The sequence below is a fragment of the Berghia stephanieae genome, chromosome 1, assembly GCF_034508935.2.
Source record: "Berghia stephanieae isolate SIO BIC M18660-M18661 chromosome 1, UCSD_Bste_1.3, whole genome shotgun sequence".
Classification (NCBI taxonomy): Eukaryota; Metazoa; Mollusca; class Gastropoda; order Nudibranchia; family Aeolidiidae; genus Berghia; species Berghia stephanieae.
Window position 1 is genome coordinate 136,991,668 of NC_088360.1, and position 11,112 is coordinate 137,002,779.

An 11,112-nucleotide genomic window follows, 5' to 3' on the forward strand; every position below is an offset into this window, starting at 1 on the left:
TCTTGACCTCCCATAGTGGGCAGGGAGGCACTTACTGTGTCTTCTATCCCCCTATATCTATTTTCCAACATGCTTTCTGTCATTTGTCTTGGAATGAGATTACTTGAATTACTTGGTTTCTCCTGGCCGGGAGGGAAACAGTCAAATGTATAGTCTCCCGAATATTTTTTGTCTTGTAAATCATGTCTCTGTTATTCCCTGAATTATTTTTAGTTTTACACATATATGATTTGTAAACATTGGAGTGTGTTCCTCTTAGTGGGGACCTGTGCTTGAGTCAGGATCAGACATTTAGATGATCTCAAACTAAGCACAATGATAGTGTGCTCTTGGAATAACATCTATTTGAACCAGTTCCCCTTTGTCTTCCTTTTTCTAGGGTGCTTGAATTGTAATTCTTGAACTTTTGATTATCCCATTTTTTTCTCACTTTGACTGGCGCTGATATGACCTTAATGTGTTGCAAGCTCCGTAAAACCTTTAAAAACAAAATCAAAATCTTACTAGGGATTAAATGTGAAAACCGTTTCAGGGTGGGTGGGTGTTAGGGGGTAGGGGGGGGGGGGGGTAGTCATTGATTTCCTTTGTAGTTATAGAGGTCTCTTGCTGTAACTTCTATTCCTAGCTTCCTTTTTTATTTTATTTTGTGTATTTTGCTCTGAATGAGAACGCAATTCAGGATAATTTTGGCGACACCATGAATCTTTTGCTGAGAGATGGGATTGAATGTTTTGACCTTCCATAAAGGGCGAGGAGGTCAATATTTCTGTGTTGTCTATCCCTCTACATTTTCTTTTTTCAAGTTGCTTTCTGTCCTTGTCTCGACTGGACAGTCTTTGACCTCCCATGATGGGCAGGAGGTCACTTGCTGTGTCTTCTATCCCCCTATATCTGTTTGCTTAGTTACTTTCTGTCTTTGTCTTGGAATGGGATTATTTGGCTTTGACCAAGTCCTTGGCTGAGTGGGAAACAGTCAAATGTATAGTGATAGTTGGTTAGTTAATTTGTTGGGGCCTGTGCTTGTGTCAGATGGGAGACTTTTGGGTGATCTCAAATTAAGTACACTGATGATAGTATGCTCTTGGAATCTACATCTGTTCCCTATTTGAACCAATTCCCCCGATTTTTATATGCGAATAAAGTATCTGCAACTGGGTGGGGATCCTGACCTCCCATAGTGGGCAGGGAGGCATTTGCTGTGTCTTCTTTCCCCCTATATTATCTGTTTTCCAATTTGCTTTCTGTCTTTGTCTTGGAATGGGATCACTTGGTTTTGCCCTGACCCTTGTTGGAGTACTTGGCTGAGAGGGAAACAGTCAAATGTGTAGTTATTGTTTTGGGAGATGATATTTTTGTCCTTGTAAATCATCTCTGTTATGTATTATTATATTTGTTGTTTTTAATGTATAATGTAAGCATTTGAGTGTATTCCTCTTGGGGGATCCTGTGCATGTGAAAGGATGAGCCGTTTAGGTGATCCCCTTGTCTAACTTTTCCTCGGGTTCTTTAATTGTAAATCTGGAATCTTTTTACTATCTCATTTTATTCCTTTTTACTGGCGCTGATATGACCTTAATGTGTTACAAGCACCGTAAAACCCTTAAAAAACGAAACAAAAACAAACAAAAAGGCCTAAGGAAACAGGAAAGCAAATTAGGATAAAAAAACAATGGAAAAAATCTGTATTTCTTTGCATTAAATTTATTGATGATCTAGAAATAATGAATAGCAGATGAGGGTATCAGGACATTGTCAAGGAATTTATGAATGGAGGAGTGTCAAAAGTGTCCAAAAGTTTTTATTTTCTGGTTCAGTGTTGTGTGACAGACTTGGTCGCCTGTCTGCAATGTCAAATACCTCTGAGTTGTTATTCTATCCTTCAAACTGGTAATAATATACGATTCTTTCATTTCGTTATATTTATTAAACGAGTTATTTTTATCATGCCAAATAACACTATGAGCTTGCGAGTCTGTGTCATTGCACAATAAAAAGATAATGATTTTTATAAATACAATGAAATGAAAGAATATGTCACCCCTCCGAGTAAGATTCTTAGACAATTTGTGACCATTTGTATGGTAGTAGTACTAGTACTACAGTGCAGTCCTGATAATTCGAATTGGGTGGGAAAAGCAAATGACTTCTATTTATCAGAATTCGATTTGTCTCCAAACAAGTCAACTGTAGGCCTAGACTGCTTGAGTAGAAAGCCAAGGTGTACAACAAAGAAAGAAAGACTACACATTGTTGTACCCTTGTTGTACACGTATGCTTTGGCCCTGGCCAAGCCGTGCCCTGGCCCTTATACTTACAAGCTACACAATAGCACAGAGTAGTAGTTAACAATGCATGCTGTGTAGGCCCTCTACTTCTAGATCTAGATCCATCGATCAATAAAGAAAGACTGCACAGAAGAGAAAGAGAAACGCGTGGAGTGGGGTGTGGCCTATGATTGTTCGTGTCGTGTATTGGTCAGCTTGTGGTTATCACTGTGTGTTAGATCTATTTATAACCAACCCCCTTTGTTAGCCAGCGGCCAGCAGACCACAAGTTAGTCTTAGTGATGAGAGCGCGAGAAGGAGAGAGGGATGACGCGAGACAGCTGGTCAATTTGGAGAAAGAAGAGAGAGGGCGGGTGGGAGGAGGGGAACAACACGCCATTACATGCCTCAGGGGTCTAGTTATTATTATTATTAGTCAGCTCAGTCATTAAAACGCGTGGGAGGGTGGATACTGAGAACAGGCAGTTCGTTATGACCTTCCAGAGTTGTTTATTTTAGTGATGGGCAAGCACTTGCACTTCGAATAAAGAGAATAACGACTGTTCGAATTCGAATTAACCATGAATATTTTATATAGAAAAAGAAGAAAATAATTCATTACATCGTATTTTCTTCGATTTAAAAGCAATTCGGTTAATCAGATTTCGAATTATCTGGACTGGACTGTACTTCGATTCACCATATTTTGTGTTTTTCTCCATCTGCTTGAATGACAGATAGGACCGGAACCAATTCAATACATGCCCATTGAATCTAAAAACATATTTAAATTAAGTCGATGCAATAGAATGTCATGATTGATTGTAGCAAAAGCAGCGCTTAAATCAAGCAGAACTAGCAATACCACTGTTTTAATTGGGCACATGATAATAACGTTAAAAATAATAAATACACCTTCTATATAGTGCAATATCCAATAAATGTGCTCAAAGTGCTTTACAAAGGGTCCCTGATCAACAGCAATATGTAACATGTAGAATGAGACATGACGCCTGTAAGGCGATATTACAATTTTTCCGACATAGACAACGCTGTTGATGGCCAGGTACTCATTTTACACCTGAGTACGGTGAGACAATATGAGTAAAGAGTCTTTTCTAAGGACTCAACTATGCGCAGAGTGAGGCTCGAACCCAGGACCTTCCAATCCGAAAACGAGTGTCATACCACAAGACCACATAGCCGCACAATAATAAAGATGACAATGATAATGATGATGATGATTTGATGATAATTTCACTGTTTTACTATTAATCGCTGCTAGTATTTTTATCACTATTAACTCATTCAATCCTAAAGATTTTTTGCTACTTTTCAAAATTGGAAAAAAATATATTAAAAATGAGCATGGACATAGATAGTTTTATTCAATTACCATTTACATGCAAAAACTATAAAACATTAGCTTTGATACTACGCCTATAATTTGTCTCATAAAAATGTAATAAATAGGCATGGCGTAACAGCAACCCGGATATATTCGGTGTTAAGGTTGAGTGAGTTAATAAATTTGTCACAATAATTGAGACAATCAAGAGGTATCTTCTGGTCGTGGCTCATTTCGACACACGATAGATATCCTTCTTTGTCGTGATATGTGTTTTCCATCGAAAAAAGACTCCTCATCTTTGAGTACTTCATGTGTAAATTCATACCTGGCTCGATTCCTGAAATATAGGGAAAATGAAAGCTGCTCATTATTTATTTCAAACCTTTTCCCTTTACGATTAAACCAAAAAGTACATTAATGTTGTCTTTGTTTTCAGGGGCTTTACAGTACTTGAAACACTATTAGGTTATTTCAGCACCAATAAAAAGTAAGTGGTCCTTCAGAGCCATTGGGCCCATGGAGCCGGAGTTTATCCCAGTTTCTATATTGTGAAACGGATGATAGCAATTGCTTGCTACCCTTTGGATAGGATATTAGTCTATCACAAAGTACTTTCTGTCAGATCTAACAGATCCAGCTACCCACTCATTGCTGGGTGGACAGGGAGGTCAGAAAAAATATCGATTGCACCCAGGATCGATCTCAGCCTCTTTGCGTGTGAAGCAGGTGCTCTACCAACTGAGCTATCAGGACTCCCCAATAAAAAGTAATCCGATAGAGTAAAAGTTGTATATCTGGTCAAAACCACCAAAGAAAAAGCAAGACAAAAAGGACTGGTTCAAGTAGGGAACAGAAGATTTCAAAAGCAATTCACTGATGTGTCTAATTTGACATTATCTAACAGTCCCATCTGGACACAAAGGAAACACTCAAACTCAAATGCTTACAAAGTTCAACATATTCAAAACTACAATCCAGCACGTTTTCCTCAAACTCCTCAGGACATGCAAAAATGTTTGGGGAAACTGTAGTTCGAGGAACCGTGCCTTGCCATAACGACCTGATGTGGAAAGAGGGGAGCGGTGTGTCTCAGCAGTATGAACTTTGCAATGTAACCTAGTTCGAATATCCATCGCATTATGTGGCCTTCCGTAAGCCACCTATCCCTAGTTCAATTCATGGCGCTACGCTGTGGCTGACACCTGGGTCATTCCAGTTTTTCCTTGGAATAGACCCTATGACAAATTTTTGCTTGAGGATGAAAAAAGGAAATTTATTGTTTATTTAATTATTTACTTTATTGATATGTTGAGCGAGATAACTTTATACATGACGTGTAACAAGCTATTGGCGTGTTCTCTATCACAGCATTCATTTACCGTCAAAGCCAACCATTTGTAAATCCTGGTGCGGGTACTGAAAATTAGAACATATGGCAAAGCAATAAGAATAAGTAGTAAAGTGTCAGTTATGTGAAACGGCGATGGAATGTGTGAGTGGTAGACACATCTGCAGTGCAGATACATACATACGATAAACCAGCAATGACAATGAAAATTTTTGTTTTCTATTTTTGTAGGAAATACTACTCTTAAATCAAAGCCCTATCTCCATTGAGTAAAAATCTTTTTGAATTTTGAAAATCCATTAATATATAACAAAGTTATGCAGTTTCAAAGATGTCATTTATTTGGATGACTCACAAAGAGAAAAAAATACTGAAAATATGGGACGCTTTTTCTGCGTTTTATTCTGGTTTGTGGCTGTATCTCGCTTAATACGTGGAATTAGATATTAAAACTTGGCAATTTTATGGCAAAATTATCAGAAAATATGATGAAGACATCAGAAGAGTTCTAACTTGTATAGTTTTAGAGCTCTATGGCTAGGGTCAACTATAAATTTGTTTTAAAAAATACATAATATTGATCATTTGGAACTTTTCCGAAGTGTAATCTTGTGTCTACAACCCATACAAATGACACGAAAAATGCCTGCTGAATTATTATCAATCAGTCCCGTGAGACCATGGCTAATGTTAGTTCTAGTATTTATTTGAGAGAGAGAGAGAGAAAGAGAGAGAGAGAGAGAGAGAGAGGTAGATCCCTATGACATAACAATGAAACAATACCTTAATTTTTAAAAAGCGCGCGAGGATTTGTGTCACCGTCGTCGTGAACAAGGTTGCCAGATGGCCATGTGTGTGGCCAAATATATAATTTTGTTTCATTTTATTCATCTATGTTTGTCTCAGTGACATTTATCCTAGTCTATTCAACATTCTGTTTGTTAAAAATTAGTTCATTTTAAGTGGGCCAGTCTTAATATTGAAACCCATATGATTTTCTATTTAGACACTTTTGAAGTCGAATTTGGTCATGTTAAAGTCTGGGCATCTGGCAGCCTTGCCTCGCTCACGTCATTTTCGTGTCGTGCGATGGTGGAGCAAAATGGCCGTCTCCATATTTTCACTCATTGAAATGCAAATTGGGTTGATGTTTTGTGAGAATACGGGAAAAGTACTTATCATAATCGAATGAAATTTGAAATATAAATAGAAGAAATGTGCATATATAACCTTATGAGCGACAAAATCTCTCCTCTTTGTAGTTTTAGAAATATTGTACTCCAAAGAGTAAAAATCTATTTTTGACGGTCTTCTGGTAATCGTACGAGTTTTGTCGCTTGACATAATCTAAAATGACCTCTTTTCTAACTGTGTGCCAACTTTCAGTCATATTCAATTATAAACAGTGTCATAATTAATTTTAAAAAATAGCATGTACGAAACGACTTCGTCCCATATTTTGTCGCAAATTTGTGCACTTCGTGAGCGAAAAAGAGGCCCAAAGATTTGTGCGGGATAGTCATTGCTAGATAAACACATACATAACTGTCAATGTCACAGTAAATCACTGGGCTTGAAAAATCCTTGAATTGATTCATATTTTTAAAAGTTGGCTGGGTGAAATTAGTTCGAGGAGACCATGTTCGAGGTAAAAATTAGTTTGAGAAAGGAATTAAATGAGAACAAAGAATAATAAGGCAAAAATTTTTGGAAATTCAAATGAGGTTGAGGAAACTGTGTTTGAGTGTAATAACTATATGGAGATGATTAACAAGGAAAAAAAACCTATCATCTCAACAAAAAAAAAAGGTACATATAACATTTGACTGTCTCCCTCCCAGCTAAGGATCCCCACCAGGACCAGAAAAGAACTACATCTCCAAACTTGAAGATAAATGTAAACCATTGCCACAAAACTGGTTAAAATAGAGGCTGAAAGATGAATTTATAATGAAAAATATGAGTCCTGCGTTGAATTTATGGGGGAGGGATTCTCGTTTACTTTCAAACACATACAAAAGACACAATGTTATATGTAACCTACACGGGCATTGCAACAAGATGTAAGAATGGTAGCAGCCATTAATCTCAGAAAATATCTTTTTTTAAAAATAGGTTGGTGTCTGTTGTTCATTCCTCACAGAGTCTGCAAAGTTTAGCAAATACGTAATTTACTTTTAAAATACTGATATAAAAAGAAAACAATAATAAAATATTGATTTTGTGTGGATATGATTTCTCTCCTATTGTTTTGAAACTATTTTCAATAGCTTCTTGCTCATTGGGTTGTCTCTTAATTGTAATTTATTTTTGTAATTTGCTACACCATGGCTCAAGAGCTCGTAAAAAAACTGGTCTGACAAACATTAGCTCAAAGATACAAAAAAAAAAACAAGCTTTTGTTCCAAAGCACTTTTAGAACAGATGTTACCCACACAAGACCTAGAAATGATCAAAAACAATACTCGAAATTCAAATCTCTCTTTTCAACTTCCTTGTCTCCAGAATTCACGAATGTCTGCACAACGTACAATTTTGCATGAAAAAAAAACAAACAAACAGGTTGAAAACAAATTACAGTACAATCCACTTACAACTCTGTTAGTGTCATGCTATAACTATTACAGATAATCAGGTCTGAGGTTCATTCGAGGCAGGCTGTGTTATTTGGATGATTTTTTTATTCTTGTGTTTTTCTTTCTTCTTTGTCTGGCACTGTTTGATGTACATTTTTTCAGATTTTTATATTACAAAAGTGCCAGCTCCTTCATTTGTTAATTTGGACTTGTATCAAATACATGCATACTAATGTAGTCAACTATAAAAGACTGTTGAGCTTGTAACTTATAAAAACTTACTTCATAATATAGAGACTCCGTTGGGGGAGATGCACATTTGCAAACATATTTTTATCACTCTCTTGAGCAAGCCTCATCACACATGATGACAAGAGACTCATTCCGGCAATTGTATCACCACAGAACTGAAATTAAAAGTAAAACATTTTTGTGAAATGTTACGATAGCATCTCCCGTTACAACACTATATTCATTAATTGCCAAGAGATGATAACTAGAGATTGTATTCAGTAATGATGAAACTATTCTTTATACAGTCATGTCTCTCCAATCCGAACACCCCCATTCCCAGCATTTTGTCTGGACTACAGAGACATCTGGATAGTCGAATAAATCCCTAAAGTCTACAAATCAAGAAGAATAAAATCTGTCCCCAGGCAACCTGTTTGGATAATGGAGACATCCGGACTCTGGAGTTCCTGATTAGAGAGACGTGACTGTACCTATAATATACAGTGGAATTTGGATAAAGCCGACACTGCCTGATCAGAGAGATTGTTGGTTTTATTCATTATCAATGGAACACACTTTTTGATAAAGAACACAGAGTTTGGGACCAACAAGAGGTGTTGACTTTATGCAGATTCCACTGAATCGCCCTGATTGGGGCAGAATAATAAGGTTTTGATTTTACTATAAGATAAAATACTGTGAAAACCACACACACTGAAAACATTTCTATTTTGATGTCATGTACTTTCTATATTGTTTTGTGTTGATGTAATTTAAAGCGCCAAGAGCCTCATTGTGTGGCTATGTGGTCTAGTGGTATGACACTCGCTTTCGGATCGGAAGGTCCTGGGTTCGAGCCTCTCGCTCGGAGCATAGTTGAGTCCTTGGAAAAGGCTCTTTACTCACATTCTCTCACCGTTCTCAGGTGTAAAATGAGTACCTGGCCGTTAACAGCGCTGTCTTTGTCCGAAAAATTGTAATATCGCCTAACAGGCGTCATGTCCCGTCCTACATGTTAAATGTTGCTGTTGGCCAGGGACCCCTTGTAAAGCGCTTTGAGTACATTTCAGTGGATATTGCGCTATATAAAGCTCAATTTTTTTTTTTTTTAAATTGTTGAGGATATTGTGCGCTCTATAAGAGTCTATTATTATTACACTCTTTGAAACATCATTTAAACTCTTCCACTGTCCCCTGGCAACTTATAGCAATCATAACAGTAGCAGTGTTTTAATCATTATCTATCTAAAACTGGAAACGCTAGACATACAAAATTAAGCAACAAAGTGTTATTAATTCATACGGATAGATAATAATTGATAGTGAATAAAATGAAAAGGATTTGATTAATCATTTAACAGTAATGTTATTCTGTAATAACAAGGATGATGATGATGTTGATGATGATGATGATGATAAGTAAATGACAAAACGATGATGACAAGGATGAAAACCACTGTAATAATGGTATATGATGATTATTTTACCCTGACAGCATCAACATGAGGTTTAATAAACCCATCCTGTGCAAGATCCAAGATATGGACATAAGCCAGAGGACAATCTTGTTGTACAAAAGCCAAGTGTTGGACGTTTTTGATGATCTGTGAATTCAATTCATTCCAATTTTTCTTCTCTGTTTCTCTGTATCCGTGGATTGCCTGCGGACAAATACAAATATTGGTGTTAGATATTGCGATGTTGTGCGGCTATGTGGTCTATTGGTATGACACTCGCTTTCGGATCGGAAGGTCCTGAGTTCAAGCCTCACGCAGCGCATAGTTGAGTCCTTGGAAAAGGCTCTTTACTCACATTCTCTCACCATACTAAGTTGTAAAATGAGTACCTGGCTGTTAACAGTGTTGTCTCTGTCGGAAAAAAAATTGGAATATTGCATAACAGGCATCATTTTTCGTTCTATATGTTACTGTCTGTCAGAGACTCCTTGTAAAGCACTTTGAGCACATTAAGTGGATATCGCGCTATATAAAAAATGCTCAATCTAAAAATAAAAAAATCAACTTAATTAGTCAATATTAAGGATTAAAGCTTGTAATGAGAAAACATCAGTGCAACATGGATACACTGTATAATTAATGCTATGCGTTTATTTTAAAAGCTAGCAACATCTGCCAGCCGCAAAAAAATGTGACAACACAAAAATAACTATGTGTAAGCTTAAATGTTTGTAGTTTCATTAATACAATTTAGTGAGAACTACTCATAAAAATGGCTGGCTTAAAACAATAACAAAGAGAGCTGAGTGACATCAAAATCGTTCCTTCTATATATAATGGTGCCCTGTGTAAGAAACAAAGCGATATAGAGCTTGATAAGAGATCAACTGGGTGATAATAATCATAAAACTTTGGTTGGATCATTTGGTAAGACACTATTACACAGAACTCAACTCAATTCAGGTGTGAATTTTTACCTGGCTATATACAATGTTGGGCATTTGTAACTAGTACAAAAAGTTTAACGAGTTAATTCTACTGTTGTATGAAGAGTAAATTTTGTTGCTCGGTGAAGCTATGAACATTTTGAAGTGCATTATAAACATGATAAACTTGAAAATATGTACAGTCAGTAAATGGAATACAATGAAACGTTTGATTCCTGTCTGTAGTGGTATTTATTATCCGTTAGGCATCTACTAACCCATACCTAAGACACGTCCTTATTTAATTGAATAAGAAAAGTCATCAATTTTTTTACTTACATTATCCCAATGATTAAATTCATATCGCAATCTTTTAACAACCTTCATAGCCTCTTGTAATAGTGATTGTTCTTCCTGTTCCGTTATAAAATCTGGTATAACTTTCATGTCTTCTGAAAGAATTTTATACACGTCTGCATCACCACTTTCTAGATGTTCATTACGTAAGATGTGTTGATGCGATGTACTGTAGGATCTTTGTAACTGTAGAAGCATTGGTCTAGCAAAAACGCCTGTGTCTTTTTTATGTTTATATTTCCATGACCTGGTTGTTGCTATACGGCTACAGCGTTGAGGTATTAACTTTTGCACTGGAAAACTCAGTCTGAAAAACATTTTCATTTGAAGAAAAGAATCTCACACATACAGTCTTCTTTTTCCTTCAATACCAGCAATTCAATGTCGAACAAAGTACACAGAAAACAACAGTTCATCCAATGTCAGGGAACTAATTCTTTACTTTTACTTTCGTTTTCGTTTCCAAAATTTTTCAGGTACGAATCGGAGATTTCCGTTGCACCGTTACGGTGTTAAAAATTGAGAAAGATAATGTTTTAGAAACACTGAATAATCGTATTTTTTAGATTTGATTATTTAATCACTGACAAATAGATATT

At 36.4% G+C, this 11,112-nt stretch overlaps 1 protein-coding gene across 1 annotated transcript; it reads right to left on the reverse strand.

The window, feature by feature from the left end:
- Nucleotides 1-1,685: 1,685 nt before the first annotated feature.
- Nucleotides 1,686-10,971, reverse strand: LOC144963305 (alpha-ketoglutarate-dependent dioxygenase alkB homolog 7, mitochondrial-like). Its single transcript, XM_078897226.1, has 4 exons — nt 10,496-10,971; nt 9,261-9,434; nt 7,822-7,946; nt 1,686-3,952 (listed from the first exon to the last, which is right to left on the reverse strand). Exons 1-4 carry the CDS (start codon nt 10,835-10,837, stop codon nt 3,817-3,819), a joined length of 777 nt encoding a protein of 258 aa, XP_078753352.1. The 5' UTR covers nt 10,838-10,971; the 3' UTR covers nt 1,686-3,816.
- Between the last annotated feature and the right edge of the window lie 141 nt (nt 10,972-11,112).

Excerpts from the sequence above, each read along its gene's own strand:
- LOC144963305 (XM_078897226.1), bottom strand. The coding sequence starts at position 10,837 with ATGAAAATGTTTTTCAGACTGAGTTTTCCAGTGCAAAAGTTAATACCT. Across the intron at positions 9,435-10,495 it reads AATTTAATCATTGGGATAAT|GCAATCCACGGATACAGAGA; the intron begins GTAAGTAAAAAA and ends ATTTGTCCGCAG. Across the intron at positions 3,953-7,821 it reads CGGAGTCTCTATATTATGAA|GAATCGAGCCAGGTATGAAT; the intron begins GTAAGTTTTTAT and ends CCTATATTTCAG.